A 23580-nucleotide genomic window follows, 5' to 3' on the forward strand; every position below is an offset into this window, starting at 1 on the left:
CCCCCTTCTGTAGTGACCATGTCACTTACCACTACAGACGGCCGTTATACTATTAGAGGTAAAACAGTGTATATTATATGTTCTTTCAAATCAACGATCCCCGGTTTTAACTTGAAAACTTAGAAAGCAGTGTGGCCACAGCAAGTGGGAATGCTCTACATGAAAATTTGGTGAATTTGGTCAAAGAAACTTCCTGGCAGCATAACTTTTCTGGAAAAAATTAAAGTATTGCCAACTATTGCCCAACGTCGTATCGCAGTTTAGTTCAACATAAACAGACCTTGTAGATCCACCACTGAGACGATTGTTGTAATGTTATTATATATATTTTTTATTATAACATAACATATGTATATTCATCATAATTCCGTGGGAATTACTACCAAAATTAGCAAACAATTTGTGTGCCTAAAAGCATGAAAGTGTAAACACAACACGTGTCATCGGTCCGGTCAGTGTGGTGAGGAGCACGTGGTCGACACGTGCCAACTCAATAACTCTTGTACCACATAACATTTGTGGAGATAGCATGTGACAAATTAATCTCAAAGGGCATGCACACTTAGTCGGGTTTCTTTTTATTCGCGTTAATGTACAGAGAGACTTACGGTCCACCTGGTATGTAGTGGTTAACGGGGCATATAAACATCAAACCACCCTTCAAACAGAAGCGCATGATAAATTCCTGGTACAAATACGTAATGCAATAGCACTGATCTGTGCTAGTTCACATTACGCCCCAGGTGTAAGTAGCTTGAAGATGTCGCGATCAGATACTGAAAATTCATACATTATTCTTGTCGTTAGCTAAACATATTGCTATCATGTAAGATCTTCTGACTTTTCGCAGGCAGAACTTTAGTTTAATTTCATTTTGAAAAGATTATTTGCTTATTCAAAGATAAAACTAACTAAATATGCAAACGGAAATTTTAATAGAAAACATTCAAATCCATAAAGAAACATATGTACATTGTAACCAAATGATTAAATCTACGGTCCACAAGCTCCCACATCCAAAAAGAAAAATATATTTTCCGTCGCAAAACAAATTGTATAACGCTATCTGGTATTTAACATCAACGAAAAATGACCTTTAACGAAATAGTATAAGCCGTCCCCTCGAGTGGAGAGGTGCGTGAACAACGTCCACATGTCGGTTACGAATCGGGTTAGCTTAAATTTATTATCCAGCTATCGGTTTGGAATCCGCCGCGGAAGGCGAAGAACCGTTCATGGCAGCACAGTATAGGAGTGATCTATGTATAACGAGCAGAGAAAACACTTGCTGAAGACGATCATTGATCAGGGATCAAAAGATTTTACATAACTGTGTTAGGATATACCGGTTTGTTACTCTGGCTTTCAGGAGTAGCTACTAGCAAATACCCAAATTCTGTCTTTATTATAGCTAAAATAAATATAATATAACATGGTTTCTTTTATCAGAACCACTCTCCGTTTCTCTATTTTTTATATAGTATTGTATTTTATGGAATATTGACAGGTCGCTGGCTAATAACACGAATTAATCCTAATATTCAAGTCTGCGAAAAGGAATCAACTTTTTTGACTATCAACACATTCTGTCAATTTCTTTGTAATTTCCTAGTAGATAATAACGTCGATAGCAAATTCCAACTAACAAAATTAATAGCGTCTCTTGCTTTCCTTTGAATTTTAAGTGTAATTAATATAATAAACGTAGAAGAAATTCATAATATCAATCCGGCATAATTTTGCTAGTTGGACGACATTCTAATATTCTCCCCTAGACGTTAACCGAATTACATCGTGTGTGCAAAAACCAATAAATCACGAATATAGTTTTACGGTGGATTGTCGCGGATAAAAGATTCTCGTTAAATACAGCGCAATCTTTTAGACTTTTAATTTGACAGCTTAAGAAGGGCTGCTTCAGGCAACCACGGCCATAAGTAATCTTATCGAAATTCCGGAGCACTGATTTTTCTAGATTCATACCGTAAACATAGGTTTTGATCGTGTTATGCCGGCCTAGATTTTTTTTATTGCCTAGATGTGTGGACGAACTCACAGCCCACCTGGTGTTAAGTGGTTACTGGAACCCATAGACATCTACAACGTAAATGCGTCACACACCTTGAGATATAAGTTCTAAGGTCTCAGTATAGTTACAACGGCTGCACCACCCTTCAAACCGAAACGCATTACTGCTTCACGGCAGAAATAGGCGGGGCGGTGGTACCTACGCGTGCGGACTCACAGAGGTCCTACCACCAGTAAATATCAATAATACCACCACTCCAGCTTTTCTCGTGAGTGTGGTATAGAGCTAAGGAAGTCACCGGAGATTAGCTGCAGCGTACTCCGAATATTATAATTAGCATACGTAAGTCGGTATTTACTGGTGGTAGAAAGCATTGCACCACCGGTAGGTACAACCATGCGGCCTATACTGCCGCGATCTTGTTCGAAAGGAGGGCAGGTAGGTTGCGGCATTCACGCTGTGATTTCTACAGGCTCCGGTAACCAAAAACCACCAGGCTCACTGTGAACTCATTCATCTATAGAACATTGCACATTTTAAGTATATTCCAAGATCGATATTTAAAACAAAAACACGCTAATTGATAATAAGTACAAAATATAAGCGTAAAGTACTTTTTTAAAACTTAAATGGACATATCGTTCGCCTTATAAAGCAATCTATTGGTGCCTACAATCGACCCCCTTTAAAGACAGTCTTTTTTGCGATATAAGCAGTCTGTATAAATGTAATCCTACAATTTTCCTATACGAGATAAAGTTTTTGAAATCCCTATATCCCTTCTGAAATTCTCATCTTGCTCAGTACGGATCAAGTATGTTAATCATCAAATCGTAAGGGCATTTTTATAAATTCAACCCCTCGTATCCTGTTACAGAGGGTAGTCCACTTGTGTACCAATCAATTCGTTAATATCCCGCGGTGTAAATCGAAACCTATGATAAGGCAGCAAAAGATTCATAATTGATTTGATGTGTTACAACACAACTGATGAAATAATATTATTATTATTGCAACCGATCGCCGAGCGTGTGGTATGTTTGGTTCAACATCACTTTTTAATTTATTTTAATTACGAAGACAAGTCTATTAAATTCAAAAGATCTTACTAAAAGCATGAAGACTGAATGAATTTGGCATATCAACAGATGTTTTTGGGATAGAAGTAAAAAAAGTGGGTGAAACTCTTCATAAGCCTCAGCTGGATCAAAAGAGTCAGCATAATGCTTTTATTAATGAAGTCTGGAATAATAGTCATTGTCTAGGAGCCAATGCGACGTGCACTAGATTTGGTTTTATAGTCGCAATGACATTACATCTATTTAAAACTATAATCAAAATATATATTACTATAATTAAAATCACATGCTTGTCTAAGCGTAAGCTCTTTTCAAGTACATATTGTTGTTATCCATCCCGTTTATCACGCATTTAGAATACCGGTTGTATGAGTGAAATAGAAATATGTTAGACAGATTTATAATCCGGGTTGAGAGAACCGTAAAATGATTCTGTGAGGGTGTGCACGTATGTAGAGTTGAGATTTTGGATTATTTTAGTAATTTACTGTAATTAGCCAGCAACTACCCTCTGAACTCAACTAACAGCGTCATTAACAAAGTCAACGGGCTTTTACGCATCATAAATAAAGCATTTGAAAAAATTAATATCTATTACGGCATGATACCAACCAGTCTTCGAACTGTTATGATACCCTCTGGTTCCTAGCTTTGCTTTCATCATCACCTTTCCCGAATAGCATCAGCAGTTATGATCCTTTATTAGAGAACAATCCCCTCCCTATCCAGTCAGTCCTATTCCTAATTCCACACGGCACGGTTGCCGTCATTAATCGTCGTGAAATCTCTATATATTCATTTCGTATAACAGAACGCTATCAATGAGCATTTATGTACATTTTTTCTATTAGTGATCACACGCGAATCCATAATATTCACGAAATGAATGCGTCCACTCATCTTTAGGTACGGTCAACGTCGCCATTGCATTAGAACATTGTTTCTCGTCATCATCCGTGACTTAGAGCTAAACCTTTATTTTATATAAGTTTTGTCAACTTTACTAGACTATGAATAAGCGTTGGTTCGGGGGCGGTAGTCACGCGTCTCCTGTGATTAATCGAGTCGCATTTAACGGTAGAGTGCGTCGCTAGCTTGCAGCCCATTGTCGCGAGTCACATATCGCGAATTTGTTCTCTTTTATGGTAGATTAACATACAGGGTGGTGATCCTTTTTTTACTAACTCAACAGAAGCGTAAAACAATATAGAGATATAATATTAAGCTTGTCGTATTATAAAGTTCATAGTTTATAAGCCCGCAATGTAAGGTAAAGGCAGGTCCCTATATCACAGTAAACCATGGGACGCTTACCTCGGTTTTATAATTCATTGCGTGCAGTGCAAAAAACGTTACTGAATTGGTTACAATGATAACGTATCGAGAATCATATACAAGCAATACTTATTTCTTTATAGGGTGACTATATTTAACCGGGATATAAGAACTTGACTACTTATACTTTAACAGCCAAACGAACTCAAGACCCAGAACCTACCTAGTTCTAACCGGCCACCAGAGCTCGCAGGCACTCCCTCAGTATAGTACGATGATCGCAAGCAATCGCCCACTGAGTTTCTCGCCGGATCTTCTCAGTGGGTCGCGTTTCCGATCCGGCGGTAGATTCTGCGAAGCACTGCTCTTTCTAGTGTCAGTGTTAGCATCACTCCGGTTTGAGTCCCGTGAGCTCGCCTACTAGTTAAGGTTACGCTGAAATAGCCTCTCAAGGCTATCAGCTTAGGTAGGAAAAAAAAGAAGTAGGCAAACAATGCGAGCAACGCGTTCTACTTGATGACATGACTGTACACTAACACTAGATGTACCTTAATTTCCAAACTCTAAGCACATCATTATAAATAAATAAATGTTTAAACCACCGACCGCAATCGAACCGATATTATTCATACAAATAAATAGAGGAAAGCCATCATCGCCCCATGGCGCATCCGAGACGAGGGCAAACACAGGCGCGCGTCCAGTGTTTGCTTGTCAAATGCTTCAATGAGTGTTTGAATTGGCGCCAAGTAGAATTATTATTTTATGTAATTTAAGCCTTCAATTTTTTGACGGGCAGACTAGGATACAGTTCCCATTAAAAAAACAGCATGTGGTACTATTTAGTTTCCATACTAATGCGAGCCATACATCGATTAGGTATCACAGCGTTAAAGCATTAAAAAATACGTTCAAAAATATACACACATCTAATTGATAATATTTGTTTATATATGTTTTTATATGTATATATTTATGACATGTATATGTATATATTTATGTATATGTATTTATTTAAGTACGAGTATTTGTATCTATAAATATTATGTAATATATACACATATGTTTAAGTAATATCACCTTCACACTACACCTACCAAGCTTCATCTCTGCACTCCCCTAAGGTAGACTGTTAAAAAATGCCTATGGCATTAAGTCCGCCTTTATACTTTCTAGTATAAAAAGTTATAAATAATAAAAAAAAAAAAAAAAATGGGCCTATCGCCCGAGAATCGGTATTGCTCGTTGACTACAGTTTATAAACTTCCGAACCTCGTTTGTAGGGTGGAAGAATAATCCAATCGAAACAACATATGAATGTTTCCATTACATATATTTTTTTAGATAAACTCATACCGTTTGAGGGAGCGTTCATTGCGATGATAGCATCAAAATTATTAATAGATCAAATGAGGCAACGGGTTGAAGGAAGAGTGGGGGTGTGGTGGGAGCATCTCGCGATCCATCCCACACGCTCTTGTTTGGCAATTTCATTACCCGATTTGCGTATTTGACAGTTTCAGTACCAAATACATACAGACGCTCTATAATAATATTTATTTCAAACTAGATGACCCGGCAGACTTCGTAGTGCCTCAATCGATAAATAAAAGATGTAAACTTTTGTATAAAATAAACTTAAACAAACAAAAAGAATCCGTCTGACGGGAGACTCGTCAAAGGAAAAACAAAATTGTTATTTTTATTTAATTCCGAGCATTTTCATATTAATCTACCTTTTAAACTACCTTTTCAGAGAACTGAAATTCCACAAATAATTCAAGACCAAAATTAGCCAAATCGGTCCAGCCGTTCTCGAGTTTTAGCGAGACTAACGAACAGCAATCCATTTTTATAGATATAGATTTAGTAGTTTTGTTCCTATCTCCGAATACAATGCGGTAAAAATCTGAATCGCGATAAAGACAATAAAAATAATGTTACGCCGCTAAGAGCAACGCCATCTATTGTAGAATAGTACAAACGAATATCAAAAGAAGTAGTAATATCGAGAACGTTCGAGAAGTACAACGCCATCTATTATCAAATTGCGGAAACACATATCGAAACAACTCGACTTGTCAAGAATGTTCTCGATAGGTCTAGGGATGTCGTATCGACTATAACTATAAGAGCCTTGCAAAGATGACACGCAGGCATTGAGCAATCGGATCTACTCGAAGCGTAACAGCGAACGGATCACCTGAAGCGAAGCGGAAGAAGCGAATTAAGAATTTTAAAGTGTTCGTTAAGTGTTTTAAGTTAAATAGAATTTTAATCTGTACTTTGGTATAATTTTTATTCATCCCGAAACGCAGCGCGTATCAATAATAATAGAACAGCTACCTGATCAACGACATTCTGAATATTGATCTATCAATCGTCAAAATACTCACTCGATGGAAAATCATCCCTTTGAAGTGCCTTATTAATATCTTGATAAATTATAAAATGTGACAAAATACTAGCGGATGCCGAGCCTCGTGCCTCGTAGCGAATATTTGCGACCCGCGATCGATTCCACTGCTCTAAGAGCTCTCAATTATACTCGCAGTACGCTTCGTTAATACTATTTAGCCACTTCGATAAAGCGGCACGACACGAGAACCCTCTCGTGGCCGCCGGTAACTACATTTCCGATCCTACGGACAGAATGGAAAGCAGTCGACGTTGCCCCAAACACGTCATTTCGTATCCTCCCGATCCACTAACTGTGCTTTTAGGTACCTCAAGCACCGGTCTTCGTTCTCGTCGAACCCGTCGCTTGCGACGAAGGGCTCGACGAGTAAATTAACCCTCAGACACAGCCCACTAAGTTTCTCGTCGGATCTTCTCAGTACTGCACTGCTTTTGTTAGGGCCAGTGTTCGCAACACTCCCTGTTTCAGCCCCGTGGGCTCACCTACATGTTAGGGCGAAGCTGAAATAGCCTCTCAAGGCTATCAGCTTAGGTAGGAAAAATGAAAAAAAAAGCCTATTCAACTACATTCACAATATACCATTTTTAGTATCCGATTCTTAATATATTTTCCACTTCACCGATCCATTGCCCCTATACGGCCGTGTTAATTACTTGACTTACAAACATATTCTATTAGCACTTGGAGGTGCTCCATCGGTCGGAGTACCTTACAGGAGCACACGGACGTCTACTGTGTATAATACACATATACATAAATATATGTCCTTACATTTTAACATTTTTGATTAAATGGCTTCAAAATCAGTAAAATGACATTCCGCTTGAAAAACTAAACATCCAACACGAGGAAGAGTAGATCCGTTGAAAGATCGAGCTGACTCTCTTCCACTCCTGGACTTCGATCGCTGTGACGTCATAAGCCGCAAATTTCATCCTTACTTTACTCGACAATAGCCCAGTCTTAGTATTGTAACGGTAGGCTGTCTTTACCTAGAAGATATTCACGAAAAATACGGTCCGCACGGAGAACTTCATCCTTTATTTAGTTGAAGTCGGTTAAAACTATATTCATTCAATGACAAATCGTAACACGATATTGCACGTTATGATATGGCGTCCTCTTTACAGATAAACGCACTTGTTATAATGTAAAAAAATAATAATTATCTTCTATAGTACATTATTTGTGATTATTTATTTGTACGCTCGTGTTTTTTTTTTGTTTTTTTTTATTGCTTAGGTGGGTGGACGAGCTCACAGACCACCTGATGTTAAGTGGTTACTGGAGCCCATAGACATCTACAACGTAAATGCGCCACCCACCTCGAGATATAAGTTCTAAGGGTTCAGTATAGTTACAACGGCTGCCCCACCTTTCAAACCGAAACGCATTACTGCTTCACGGCAGAAATAGGCAAGGCGGTGGTACCTACCCGTCCGGACTCACAAGAGGTCCTACCACTAGTAGCTTTGTGAAGTTGTTCACACTTGGCAAGTTTCGTGTGAGACTTTTCCCTAAATGTGTGTATTTCATACATTTCACGATGGTCAGAGACGTAGCGAAGCCATACTGAGCCGAATTCACTAGTTCTCAATAAAATAATTCATATCGAGATCGAGTTGTTGATGTCTATAAGCTCCGGTGACCACTTAACGGAGGATTAACCCGTAACCTCCTTAAGCAAAAAAAGGTAAAGCAGAAAAAGGAGATTTATTCACAAACTAGGTAACATCAATATTTGAACTTGCCTTTTGTAAAAGCGGTAGGTGTTTGAGCACGTACAGGTCGGTACCACAGCGTTTCCTATTCCTGTCGAGAGAGAATCATATGGGATATGAAATCGATATACATTAAATTTAATGCGATGGCGATTTCATCATCATCACATACGGGCTTTGATAACAAATGGTTAGCACACTAGGACGCGGAATGGTGTCACCTGACCTTTTTTTTTCATTTTTTATTTTTTCCTACCTAAGCTGATAGCCTTGAGAGGCAGCGTAACCTTAATTAGCAGGCGAGCTCACAGGGCTCAAACCGGAGTGGTGCTAACACTGACCCTAGCCAGAGCAGTGCTTCGCAGAATCTACCGCCGGATCGGAAACGCGACCCACTGAGAAGATCCGGCGAGAAACTAAGTGGGCTGTGTCTGTGGGTTGGAGATGTATTTTCAAACTATTACCGACATAGGCAAAAACTTGGATGGCAATCGGTCTGTCTCCCTGTCCGTAGATAAAACGATAGCTCCATCGCATTAGCTCAACCAAAATTTGTAATGTAAAAGAACTCAATAATAAGTCTTTTGGTAAATCACTTAGTTCTGATAGTCCAGAGTGGAATTTTTTCGAATTGTTAAAAATTATTAATATTAATGAAATCGACACGTCACAGTATCGATGGGGATTCGTGGTGTGTGCGTGTGTGGGCTTGCCGGTGTGTGTGCGCGTGTGTTTGCACAGGTGCGACCGTTCTTCTTTACCATTGGTCGAGCTTTCTGTCTATCACACAACGGAAATATGAATTTGGAAATATTGTTAAAATAACGCAACTTAGTCTTTCTTAATGAGTCGACAGCATTCCGCTTGGTCACGCTCCGGAGGGTCTACGCGCTCTGGTTCGAAGGGGGCCGGACGCTGTGATGGTCCACCTAAACTAGAGCTGGTATCTCTCCGATCGTTACACGCCTTTTTTTATTGCTTACTTGGGTGGATGAGCTCACAGCCCACCTGGTGTTAGGGGTTACTGGAGCCCATAGACATCTACGACGTAAATGCCATCCACCTTGAGATATAAGTTCTAAGGTCTCAGTGTAGTTACAACGGCTGCCCCACCCTTCAAATCGAAATTACTGCTTCACGGCAGAAATAGGTGGGGTGGTGGTACCTACCCGCGCGGGCTCACAAGAGGTCCTACCACCAGTAATTACGCAAATAAAAAATTGCTGGTTTGATTTTTATTACACGATGTTATTCCTTCACCGTGGAAGTCAATCGTGAACATTTGTTGAGTACGTATTTCATTAGAAATAATTGGTACCCGCCTGCGGGATTCGAACACCGGTGCATCGCTCAACACGAATGCACCGGATCTCTTATCCTTTAGGCCACGACGACTTCAAAACGACTTTACTGGTGGTAGGACCTCTTGTAGGACTCAGAGCCGTACTGAGATCTTAGAACTTATATCTCAAGGTGGGTGGCGCATTTACGTTGTACATGTCTATGGGCTCCAGTAACCACTTAACACCAGGTGGGCTGTGAGCTCGTCCACCCATGTAAGAAATAAAAAAAAAAACGCCTCCCAGATAGCTGTCGCCTCTAAGTGCACAACAGTCGCGCGTAACACGCGACTCGTGCGTAGCGCGCCTGATAACCGAAAAGGTTACTCCGTTGCATTTAATAGGTCGTCCGCAAAGATAATACGATAATATTTTACTAAACGCATCACGAGCGCAATTAAATAAACAATTAATGTGCGATCATTGTACGGTTGCGAGGAGACGCGGCCGACGGTCCGTCTGTGTGTGTAAATGTTTACTTGTCTCCTCTGTAGACGAGGACACTATAGCCAAAACTTACAAGTTTACAATTTATATGCGTAACCACTATTTTTTTTATTGTTTTATGGGCGGACGAGCTCACAGCCCACCTGGTGTTAAGTGGTTACTAGAGCACATAGACATTTACAACGTAAATGCACCACCCACTTTGAGATATAAGTTCAGTGATCTCAGTATAGTTACAACGGCTATCCCGCCCTTCAAACCGAAACGCATTATTGCTTCACGGCAGAAATAGGTGGGGTTGTGGTACCTACCCGTGCGGACTCACAAAAGGTCCTATCACCAGTTTTCTTGATATTCCTTACAAAGATAATTAGGACCATTTTAAAATTACAAGAATTACGCACTTTTCCTGTCCTAAAAAAAGCAATCTACAGACAAGCCATCATCTACTATAAATAATTAATGGAGAACAAAAAACTATTAGATTTTTCAGGGTAATAGAATATAACATTTTCTTTTATTGCTTAGACGGGTGGTCGAGCTCACGTCCCAGCTGGTGTTAAGTAGTCACCAGAGCCCATAGACATCAACCACGTTAAAGCCACCCGCCTTGAGACATGAGTTCTAAGTCTACAGAGTTTCATCGCAATCGGTTAGGAACACATAGAGGTAAAACATACAAACGTTCATATTCATTTATATAGATTTTCAATGTGACTTCATGTGTCTTCCCTTTTAACGGGGAAGTTCAGATAGTATTATTGATTTATCTCTCTTCTATACAATAGCTAGACTATTGTTCCGAGCTATCCGCTGTTTATAGACAACTCTTGTGAGTCCGCGCGGGTAGGCACCACCGCCCCGCCTATTTTTGCCGTGAAGCAGTAATGCGTTTCGGTTTGAAGGGTGGGGCAGTCGTTGTGACTATACTGAGACCTTAGAACTATATCTCAAGGTGTGTGGCGCATTTACGTTGTAGATGTCTATGGGCTCCAGTAACCACTTAACATCAGGTGGGCTGTGAGCTCGTCCACACATCTAAGCAATAAAAACAAAAACTATTGAGATTATGATGTGACGTCACGGTAGGGTCTGCGATAACAACCACTTCGGTCTGCTTACTGCCACACCACCACCAAGAGATGAGATGGTTCACGTTTATCTAACACCTCATCACAGTACAGTTGTGACACGACACGAGATGAGAAAACCGGCTGCGTATGATATATGCTTGTCGTGTAACACTTTCATTGTATACGTGACTATCCTTATTTGGCAGGATTTTAATTTATATATGGTGTTCAAAAACGGTGTTTGATATTTTTTTCCCTGCCTATTCTCTGGTAGCCTAAGAGGCTATTCAAAACGTTCACGGGTTCAATCTGAAAGAATTTGCTAACACTAGCCTCAGCAAGAGCAGTGCTACGCAGAATCTATCACCGGATCGGAATCGCGATCAACTGAGAAACTCAGTAGGCTGTGTCTATGGGTTAGTACACTCGTCGAACTCTTCGTCGTAATCGATGGGTTCGACGAGGGCGATGACCGGTGCTTGAGGGTTCTAAAAGCACCGAGTGGATCCGGGGGATCCGACGAGACATTTTTCGGATGACGGCGACTCTGTGTTGGTCCGTCGCTTGGATCAGATAATGTTTAGTATATTGAAATAAATTGTACTGTACGATATACACTTAAAGTGAAATAAGGCCACATTTATTTATTTATTGCATAGATAGGTGGACGAGCTCACAGCTCACCTGGTGTTAAGTGGTTACTGGAGCCCATAGACATCTACAACGTAAATACGCCACCCACCTCGAGATATAAGTTCTAAGGTCTCATTATAGTTACAACGGCTGCCCCACCCTTCGAACCGAAACGCATTACTGCTTCACGGCGGAAATAGGCGGGGTGGTGCCTACCCGTGCGGACTCCCAAGAGGTCCTACCACCGGTGAAACGGTGGATAATGGGCTGCAGCATTCTTTGAAAAACGGGGGCAACATCAATCCTATAGCGTACATGATTTCCTTTAACCACTTAATATCAGATGGGCTGTGAGCTCAGCTGCACACAAAACGCTTTCCGTGTCATACCAGTACGAAATTCAATAGCGAAGAATATTTATTAATACCAAGGGTTGTATTTAATATGGTCAATATAATTTTTGAACATCCTGTATATATATTGTGTATACCTGTAAGAGGCTCGGTAATGCAGTGAGCATTAAAATTGTACAGGTTCAAAATGTGTCAAACTATTGTAAAATAATTTCAAGTGACGCAAGCTACAAGCATTAGCGTAAACAATGATATTTTATATGTAAAAAGAAGATTTAAAAATATTATGTATAAAAAATTATTGAGCAACATCATTATCCTGCCCTTCTCCCAGTCACCTGGGGTCGGCGCAACATGTTTTCTCTTTCCATACTCTTCTATCATATACCATTTCTTCGCTCACTCCCCTCCTACCCATATCGTCTTTCACACAATTAATCCATTTCTTCTTAGGTCTACCTCTTCCTCTTCCTAAAGCATAAAGCATAAAGATTGATTATTAAAAAAGTCAACAAGGCAGATAGGGCCACGGTTTTTAGATTAGAGTGAAAACTATTGATAAAATAAATATTTTAAGCATCATTCAAAACTCTCTTCTGAGCAACGAGCTCGCAAAATTGTTTTCATAATATAATAATACACGATAACACTGCATGTAGTTACCTCAATTTCGGCACACACCTTTGGTCGTGAGGCGAATGTCTCAATACTCTCTTCTAATATTGACCAGTGCGCTTAGTGCGAGTTTTTTAAGGTTTTTTTTTATTACTTAGATGGGTGGACGAGCTCACAGCCCACCTGGTGTTGAGTGGTTACTGGAGCCCATAGACATCTACAACGTAAATGCGCACCCACCTTGAGATATAAGTTCTGAGATCTCAGTATGGTCACAACGGTTGCACCATCCTTCAAACCGAAACGCATCACTGCTTCACGGCAGAAATAAGCAGGGTGGTAGTACCTACCCGTGCACTCACAAGAGGTCCTAGCAACAGTACCACCACGTTCTCGATAGCTGCCGTTTGCCTATATTTGCCGCTAGAGGCTCTGTTCCAGCTGCACACCAATTCGAGTTAACTTTTACGCTATCGAGAACGTTAAAAAACTCGCACTAAACACACAGGACCATCGAATTTTCCGTGGCGGCATATTTCAAGTCGCATTTAGTCAGAACGACGGGCGTTTCTGTAGAAATTTGCCTACGAAAATCGCTTATAACTTGGACCGCACTAGACCCGAGTCTTACGAGTACATAACCGTATCAGTCCTAATACGGGCACGCTGGTTCAATGACGGTGATTGTCCGTACGTAATGATCGATTGCACGTTCATAAACATTTATACAATTTTTTATGTTGACTATTGACGTGCTCGCTCCAATTATGGTAGAGTAGAAAAAAAAATGTGCCAATTTGTAACAAAATTGAGTTGGTAGGAATAAAGTGAGATATTTCTAATTCATTTATTAATCAAATGTTTTTGATTAGCGGTGCTTATGAAAAACATAATCTATATATTAATACGTGAAGCAAAAACTTTGTATCCCTTTTTACGAAAATTGCGCAGACGGAGGAGTATGAAATTTTCCACACTTATAGAGAATATAGAGAAGAAGTGCACAATGCTAATATTTTTTTTTAAATAATGCATAAAAGATACATTAAATCAATAAAGAAAACATTACACACACTACATACCATGTATTTGACGCACACACGCATGCATACTATTTATTGTCAAACTTTTGTTCTTGACGTCTGTGGTCAAATTGAGAATAGATTAAATATTGTTTGTCTTTATTAATATTTTTTATAGTGTAGCCTTGGCGAAATTTGTGATTACAGAAGTATAAAATTACAATCCTAATAATGTACAAACTTACAATTCCAATTAATTATAGTCGAATTTCGACTACTGCGGGACCTCTAGTAATATATTAAATCATGAATTGATATGACGCAGAAAACAGTATCATTCATTTTTGGGGGTAGACCGCCTGGTTCTACCTGGTATCGAGAGACTAACAGAACATTACAACGTACATGGCGATGAAAATCTTGATTTATCAAGTTGGGAGTCTTCATTGAACTGAATTAAGGCATTCAAACACTGCCTTCCCCCATTGTAATGCATGAAGATGAAAGACAATTGTTGCTCACCCAAATTCTAAACACGCTCAGAGATGTACTCGTAATTTCGCTCCGGGACCGTGTTAGGAATGTGTGAAATCAAAAATAGACAAAAACACAGCCACAAAAAATATATACATAAAAAGTAACGGTGATAGAACACAACACGGCAGGTATCATCGCTATTAGGGGGAAGAGTACTACAATTAGATTCTTTACCCAAACTGGACGTCACAACGTAGCCAAGTTATCAATGGGACAGTAATTTGGCCAAAGTCGCGGGTGAGAATCGGACGAGAACTTCTTAATTATCGTAAGTGGAAATAGATGAATTAGGAATAACTGGAACGGTAGCCTCCCACCGGGTCATGGTGCAATTAAATCCTTCGAATTGTATTGATCCTTTGCCTAAGAAAATAATTTCGACAAAGCCTAAATCACGTTAACTCTTTGACATGCCTACGCATGTTGCAAACAACAACATTTTGACCCAACTATGCCAACCGCTTTTTTTTAATTGGCGACAAGCATACGGTCCTGATGGTGAGTGGTTAACGTCGCCCATGGACTTCAGCAATACCAGAGCCAAGCCTTACGTGTCTAAAAACATAACATCAAAGAGGCCACCTCACCTTTTGTAATATGATGGCACATCGAGATGAATCAAATGCTAATCTATTCAAATTCAATGTTTTAAAATTAAAACAGAAAACAATCGCATCACGATAGGCAGTGAGTCACCATCGCATACGCAAATAGAAGGAACTGTAGTCTGCTGACCATAAATCAATTCGACGGCGCTTTTTTTTTTTCTTTCTTATAAACGATACTTTTACGATTTATACAATGGACAGATAACTTTAGATCGGAACAGAGAATTACGATTGGCTTACGTTGACAAGCAAACGGTTTAGCAGAGTCCGCTTAAATCGGCTACGGACTCTACACTTTCGAACACGATTATATCTATTACTAACTAGCTGAACCGGCAGACTTCGTAGTGCCTCAATCGATAAATAAAAGATTTAAACTTTTGTATAAAATAAACTTAAAACAAACAAAAGGAATCCGTCCGACGGGGGACACATTAAAGGAAAAACAAAATTGTTATTTTTATTTAATTCCGAGCATTTTCATATTTATCTACCTTTTAAACCTTCTCTGGACTTCCACAAATAATTCAAGACCAAAATTAGCCAAATCGGTTCAGCCGTTCTCGAGTTTTAGCGAGACTAACGAACAGCAATTCATTTTTATATATAGAGATGAAGATGACTGGTTGAGTTGAGCTCTTGGTATATACAACTGAGTCCACTATGGTCGAAGGTACTGAAATCACTTCGAACCGCCAGACCTGGAAACGCGTTGCCTGGAAAGCGGACCTCGGGATCATGGGCGACCTAACGGGTGTTTTTGCATATACGTCTGCACATACAAGAGGCTTGTGGAGACTATTAAGCGGTAGGCAGCGGCTTGGCTCTGCCCCTGGCATTGCTGAAGTCCATGGGCGCCGGTAACCACTCACCATCAGGTGGGCTGTATGCTCGTTTGCCTATAAGAGCAATAAAAAAAAACCATCGTCAGCGCAACCACGACCACTCGGACAAGAGTGTCCGAGAAGAAGATGAGCCGCATATCCAGGATTAAAAAGTGGCCATAACGTACTTCCAATGGGATGATGACTGCGATGATCGAATGAATGGTGTTGATAGAGAAATGAAACACGCAGCTATCGATAGGTAGTTTCAAACAAAGGTTAGCATTTTTGTAAAAAAAATCGCAATTTATCAATGTTACCGTATTCAAACAGTCATCCTTCAGTGTTACCATTACAAAAAAAAAAAAAAATAGCAAGCCGTTACTAACGGTAATTTTTTTTTTTGTATAATAAACAATATTATATTTTAATAGTCTCTCCGCGTTCAAGCAAGTACGTAACACTTTTATTATGTCAATAAATTGATGAACACAACACATGGTATGTTTCAAACGCCACACACACACACACACACACATACAAACACACAGATACAGACATACGTTACATATTTATAAAGCATTAAAAAAAAATGATGTTGAATAATTTGGTAGCGCCTATATTTTTTTGACATTGTTCAGATATAAAACAGGGAATCTTTGTATGATAATCATTTGAACGATTTACAAAGGAGCAGATTCGCTGAGCCTGCGTTCCCGGGTAGCTTTTTTTTTATTGCTTTAATGGGTGGACGAGCTCACAGCCCACCTGGTGTTAAGTGGTTACTGGAGCTCATCTACAACGTAAATGCGCCACCCACCTTGAGATATAAGTTGTAAGGTCTCAGCATAGTTACAACGGCTGCCCCACCCTTCAAACCGAAACGCTTCATGGCAGAAATAGGCAGGGTGGTGATACCTACCCACGCGGACCCACAAGAGGTCCTACCACCAGTAAACCAGCTATTAACACTTCCGGAAAACTTTAATAAGATCCGATGTATCTTTATTGAGATATCGGCGTGGGGCAGTCGATCTCACAATGCGATAGAAGTGCGGCACCACACGAACCTCGCTACCCACCTCAAGACATGCGGTCGGAGTCATAGCTCTTGCATATTATTGAATAGCCACCCACACTCGACCGGCTTCCACTGACACAACACAAGCATCTAACTTAAAAAGGAACACTGATGAATCTAAGAAGGAATAGTGTTTCCATGAGTATTCGCATTTCGTAAACATAATCAAATATACTTTTAGGATTTAATATCGCCTTTCTTATTTTTATAACGGCCGTCTGGTGCAGTGGTAAGTGACATGGTCACTACACAAGGGGATCGCGGGTTCGAATCCCGCCAAAGGAAGATATTTGTATGATAAATATAAATGTCATTTCCAGGGTTATTGATGTATATTATATATATGTATGTGTGTAATAAAAATCTTACATTTATTTCCGTTATCTGGTACCTGTAACACAAGTTCTTTACGAACTTATCACGGGACCAGTTAACGTGGCGTGATTGTTAGTAAATTATATTTATATTTATTTATATTATATTTATTATTGTTATTATATCATTTCAGACGTTTCGAAGGCTTTATTACAGTTTACGGTTTACGTGGTCACGGATGACACAGAAGACTATGATTGAAGTCGTCGTGGCCTAAAGGATAAGACGTCCGGTGCATTCGTATGTAGCGATGCACCGGTGTTCGAATCCCGCAGGCGGGTACCAATTTTTCTAATAAAATACGTACTCAACAATAAATGTTCACGATTGACTTCCACGGTTATAATTTGCTTAATTACTGGTGGTAGGACCTCTTGTGAGTCCGCACGGGTAGGTACCACCACCCTGCCTATTTTTGCCGTGAAGCAGTAATGCGTTTCGGTTTGAAGGGTGGGGCAGCCGTTGTAACTATACTTGAGACCGTAGAACTTATATCTCAAAGTGGGTGGCGCATTTACGTTATAGATGTCTATGGGCTCCAGTAACTACTTAACACTAGGCGGGCTGTGAGATCGTCCACCATGAATATATTATGTACAAAAAAACGGTACCATGCTTCTGTGGCTATTGAGTGAAAGGTTTCAACTTTATCGTCTTGCAATTAAAAATATTCTTGTTCGCGCCGATAAATGATTTTTTTTCTTAATGCGAGTGCGTATTTATATTGATTTTTAAATTGTTTATGCATAAAGACACTTGAACAAATAGACGATGAGTAGTGGGCTGAATGAGTTCCTCTGTGACGTCACCGATAAGTTAGCGAGGAACGCCGCCTTTTAGCAGGTGGTTGGAGAAAACTTAGATTCGCAAAAACGTACCAAAGACGATGCATTCATTCCAGGTAGTAGAGCTCAACTATTCGTCGGCGGCGAACGATGCGCCGATAAAAGGAAGATGACAGAATCCTCTCAACCAATCACTTGAAGCACAGCCCGTGGAATATACGGTATAAGACACAGAGCCAACTCAAGTCTACCCGTAGATCTCAAGTTCTCAAACGGTCCTACAAAATTATCGATGGTAAAAGTCAACGATGCTTATTTTTCTCGTTCCGAGACTATTAAGCGGTGGGCAGCGGCTTGGCTCTGCCCCTGGCATTGCTGAAGTCCATGGGCGACGGTAACCACTCACCATCAGGTGGGCCGTATGCCGGTCTGCCTACAATCGCAATAAAAAAAAAAAGTCGCAGTCGAGCTGATTTAAAAAATCTTTTAAATAAATACGGTTTGAAGTCGTCGTGGCCTAAAGGATAAGACGTCCGGTGCATTCGTGTGTAGCGATGCACCGGTGTTCGAATCCCGCAGGCGGGTACCAATTTTTCTAATGAAATACGTACTCAACAAATGTTCACGATTGACTTCCACGGTGAAGGAATAACATCGTGTAATAAAAACCAAACCCGCAAAATTATAATTTGCGTAATCACTGGTGGTAGGACCTCTTGGGAGTCCTCACGGGTAGGTACCACCACCCCGCCTATTTCCGCCGTGAAGCAGTAATGCGTTTCGGTTCGAAGGGTGGGGTAGCCGTTGTAACTTTACTGAGACCTTAGAACTTATATCTCAACGTGGGTGGCGCATTTACGTTGTAGATGTCTATGGGCTCCAGTAATCACTTAACACCAGGTGGGCTGTGAGCTCGTCCACCCATCTAAGCAATAAAAAAAAAAAAAAAAACGGTTTATTTTTTACTTAAGTATATCCGTAGACAGGTAAGACGATTAGTGTATACGGTAGGGACAGACATCCAGTGTAGCCAACGGACATCACAATTCGAACTCTCCCACCGTTAAACTTAGAAGGTTGTTGCCAGGTTGAAACCTGTTTTGTGGAAAAGCTGTCTCTTCAACACAAAGTGCATGATATTGCTTTGTAGTCAACACTGGCATGGGTGTGACGTCTATCGATTTCCTTTATTTCTCTTTACGTCCCGCGTGAAACAATCGAAGTGTAATTTATGACAAAGTTTAATATAAGAGACTATCATTAACTCTCAGTTACGAAGAATAAAGCAGGGCGAAAGAATCTAGTGTTCAGTTCACAGGTTCATAAGTATACAGAGTTACAGTAGAGCCAAAAATGGTTGGAGACCAGATAAATCCAAGCAAAAGACATTGTAAAATCTAAGCATAACTTACTGTTCATAAATTTTAGTTTAAAACACGTCTCGATAAAATAGTACGTCAACACTGGCCCTGAGCGCTCGTGAACACTTCATGTAGGTACGTACCATATGACTTTTAGACCTAGATAATACACAATAAAATCAATCGGTACGTTATAATTACGATCGCATTGCGTCCTTGTACTCAATAAATGGTATGATGTGTGTCTACCTACTGAATTTATGATCACGTTCCACGGGATTTTAGTCGCGCTTGTCGGATAAGAGGTAGGATATAGGAGCTTCTCGTATGATATAACTAGATGATGACCGAGCATTGCTCGTTTTTAATTTATTTTTTATAACGCCATCTTGTTGTGTCTTCAAAGCAGTTGGTTTCCCTCAATTAAGAAAAATAGTATTATTATTCGCCAATAGATGTCGGGAAGAGTCATAAAGTTGATTATCGATAAAGTTGATTATTGAAAACACGAATAAAACAACATTTTCTGAAAATAAATCGTAGCCGGATCGATTTATCGCCCCCGAAATCCCCTAATATCCCCTATACTTTTTTATATTTTCAACTTTTCCTGCTAGACGACCCTCCTATTAGAGAGTAGTGACTATCGCTCATGGATGTCAGCAGTGCCAGGCTACCGGCAGCCAAGGTAATGCTGCATACCAGCTTAAGCAGTCTAAACTGAGCTGTTTGTTAAATTTCTTGGATGTACAGCAGCAAACGTTCAAGGTTTCAACATCAGCTGATAAAAGAAGCAAAAGCAAATAGACCAGGAACACCCAAACAATTATTATTATATTTAAGATTACAATAGCATGTATTTACAAACTTCATACAGGGCGAATGTGTGATAATGTATTAAGTACTGATTTGCAATTTCAATAGTGCTTTTAATGATGGTTTTGAAGGAAGGACATGAAAATTTAGAAATTTTATATAGGATAGCAATCATTTTAATGCAATGCTCATTCAAAACTCAAGATAATATCCATGTTCTCCAAAAGCTACTTAACAGTCTGTCGATGTAAGCTTGTCTCCTATCTAAGCTAATAAAAATGATCTTCAAAACATTTATGGCACCGATTAACAAAAATCTGACAACAAAATTCAGCAGTCCTGTCAATCAACTAGATCAAAACACTTAATCCTATGAAAAAAAAACCATATTAGAAATAATTTACATCAACCACGACATCTGCGGTTTTAGAATTTCCGGTAGAATTTTGTTTTTATGCATCAACTTCATGAATTTTAATATTAGAAGTCCATCTAGACAGATTCTCATTTATCATCGAATTTAAATTTGACATTTTTTTGCTGGAAACAAAAACAGCTATGAATTAGTGAAATCTAGAATATCTGAACATCTGTTGGGTATCGTTTTTATTTATTTTGTTTCTTTATAATTATTTTTTATTTATATGTTAAAGCTAATTCAAATATTCATTTTGTAAATTGGATATTTCTATTATTTATGAAGTATTTATGCAAATCTTATTTACGAATCAGTTATCAACCTTTCTCAGACAACTGAGTTCTCTAAAATTGGCTATCTTTGTCTTGGTCAGTATTCTAACTGAGCCATCTAATGTGTGAAATTGGCAGCAATATGTTGCTTTACTTTTTTAACTATAAATTCTATTTCAAATTGTTTACTAGAATTACGTATTTGATAATAATTTAGGACTGTTTAAGATTAAACAACTTCTGAAATATGGAACTTTCTCCATTTGAAGCCTATTTCATTTTTATTGTGTCTCTACAAACACCTTTTGGTCTTAATGGTTTATTTACACTTATATGACTTTGAAATATTTGATGATAGAAAAGAATATATAATTGGAAAAGACAAACACCAAGCATAAAACCAGTTTTTTTTAAAGGTATTATGCAATAAATGATTAAATATACAAATATTCACTAAGCTTTAGTGAACAATAAGCATCTAGTAGAGAAAAGTATAAATATAGGTGGACCCCAAATCTCTATTGATCAAAACTAATGAACAATTAAAACTTATTTTTTGTTGTTTTTTATTAAAGCTAGTTCAGCTTGTATATGTTCCAGTCGCTTGAAATCAAACCACCATGAAAATGGCAGATCACAGTAGAAATTATCACTATAGACACGATATAAGGTGGATACTCCAAAGGACAGGTGATGAGCAAGTGGTTTTAGTACTAGTTAGATTTGATTTTGTGGTTTGAAAAACGACGGGTCAAAAACGAACCAAAACAGTTTTTCGTCTATAAATCTCAAGCGCCGTTCGCACAAGTATAATACGTATGTGATAAATACACGATAACATAAGACTCGACGTCGGCGCGTTACATGTGTAAATAAACAAAATCATGTAAACATACACGCTAACTGAACGTAAAAACCTCTTCGATAGCCATTTACAATCCCGCCATAAACGTGCACAATACACTGTTCGGATACTTTGCCTATTGACAAAAAATATGCACCGAAAAATCTCATTTTAGTAGACATTATTTTGTGACGTTATACAAAGTATTTTTCTTTACATATATTATTTGATTACCTCGTTACAACGTGAGCGAAGACGTCAAAGTAAATAAATCCATTTTAACAATTCAGTTTCGCACTGAATTCACGAAAGCACAATGGTGTAGGCACATTTGGTACAACGCGATCAAAACATAGCCTTTATACGCCTTTTTCTAGCTATACATGTTTCGTGAATAATTAAATAATCTGTGGTATACATTCAAGAATAACAACAACACCGTTGTCAAGACGTTGGGTGCATTATTTAAGAGTAATTATCAAAAATGCAGCTTCTTTGCAACACAAGAATGGCATAACACGCAAACACTTTTAACGTTTTTCACAATGGAACACTTCACTTGAACAACACTGTCCGTTCGAGGAACGCGAGTCGAGCCACGGTATGCATTTTCTAACTCACCTTGTTGTTTATTTGCTATTTTATTGAAACAGTTTTGAAATACTTCATATAAATGCATAGGCTCGTCATCGCTCGTCGCCATTTTGGAATTTACTGTCCAAATAAAACATAGACAACTCTTAGGACTTGCTAAATCCAGATGCGTTCATGATTGCAGTGGAACTTGAGAAAATTTATTTGTCAATAGTCTAGTCATGTACAGTTGTATGCATACTAGTTAAAAACTAGTAATAGCCTTTTTCATGACTTCTTGTGGAACCTACAAAAATCTTAGACTTCTGTATGTTCCACTTTTGTTGTTGGTGATAGGGAATGCAAAATTCGGAAGAAGGTTTAGGTGATTAGTTTGTTATTGTCGGCTTAAAATCGAACTGTTCTCTGTGATAGCTCTCAAAATCTCATCAAAATCTGGTGATTATTCTCTAATCCTCTTTATCTACTTTATACTCATCATATTTAAGTAGCTATATATGTACCTACTGACATTTTTGGTAAATAATCACACTTTCAAAACTAAGAATATCAAATGAAACAGATGCTTTGCAAGCTGCAACGAGCAGATGAGTTATATGTCTTCATCATTCTTTCACAACGAAAATGGTGAATAAGCGTTCAAGGAGTATAAAAATGTTTCGATCTGTTAGCTATATTTTAAACCTTCGAAGTCATCGTGGCTTAACGGATAAGACGTCCGGTGCATTCGTGTTGAGCGATGCACCGGTGTTCGAATCTCAGGCGGGTACCAATTTTTCTAATGAAATACGTACTCAACAAATGTTCACGATTGACTTCCACGGTGAAGGATAACATCGTGTAATAAAAATGAAACCCGCAAAATTATAATTTGCGTAATTACTGATGGTAGGACCTCTTGGGAGTCCGCGCGGGTGGGTACCACCGCCCTGCGTATTTCTGCCGTGAAGCAGTTATGCGTTTCGGTTTGAAGGGTGGGGCAGCCGTTGTAACTATACTGAGACCTTAGAACTTATATCTCAAGGTGGGTGGCGCATTTACGTTGTGGATGTCTATGGG

The 23580-nt window shown here is 39.1% G+C and overlaps 1 protein-coding gene across 1 annotated transcript in view; it reads right to left on the bottom strand.

Moving 5' to 3' along the window:
* Positions 1 to 22682, bottom strand: part of LOC149503348 (protein daughterless-like) — a 54018-nt gene extending 31336 nt beyond the window's left edge. The window contains exon 1 of the mRNA XM_089734533.1: positions 22549 to 22682. Coding sequence (XP_089590659.1) covers positions 22549 to 22630 — 82 coding nt within the window. The 5' untranslated portion in view covers positions 22631 to 22682. The remainder of the gene's footprint in view (positions 1 to 22548) is intronic.
* Positions 22683 to 23580: the final 898 nt, after the last annotated feature.

This window comes from Bombyx mandarina, chromosome 02 (assembly GCF_030267445.1).
Source record: "Bombyx mandarina strain Sakado chromosome 02, ASM3026744v2".
In the NCBI taxonomy this organism is placed as follows: Eukaryota; Metazoa; Arthropoda; class Insecta; order Lepidoptera; family Bombycidae; genus Bombyx; species Bombyx mandarina.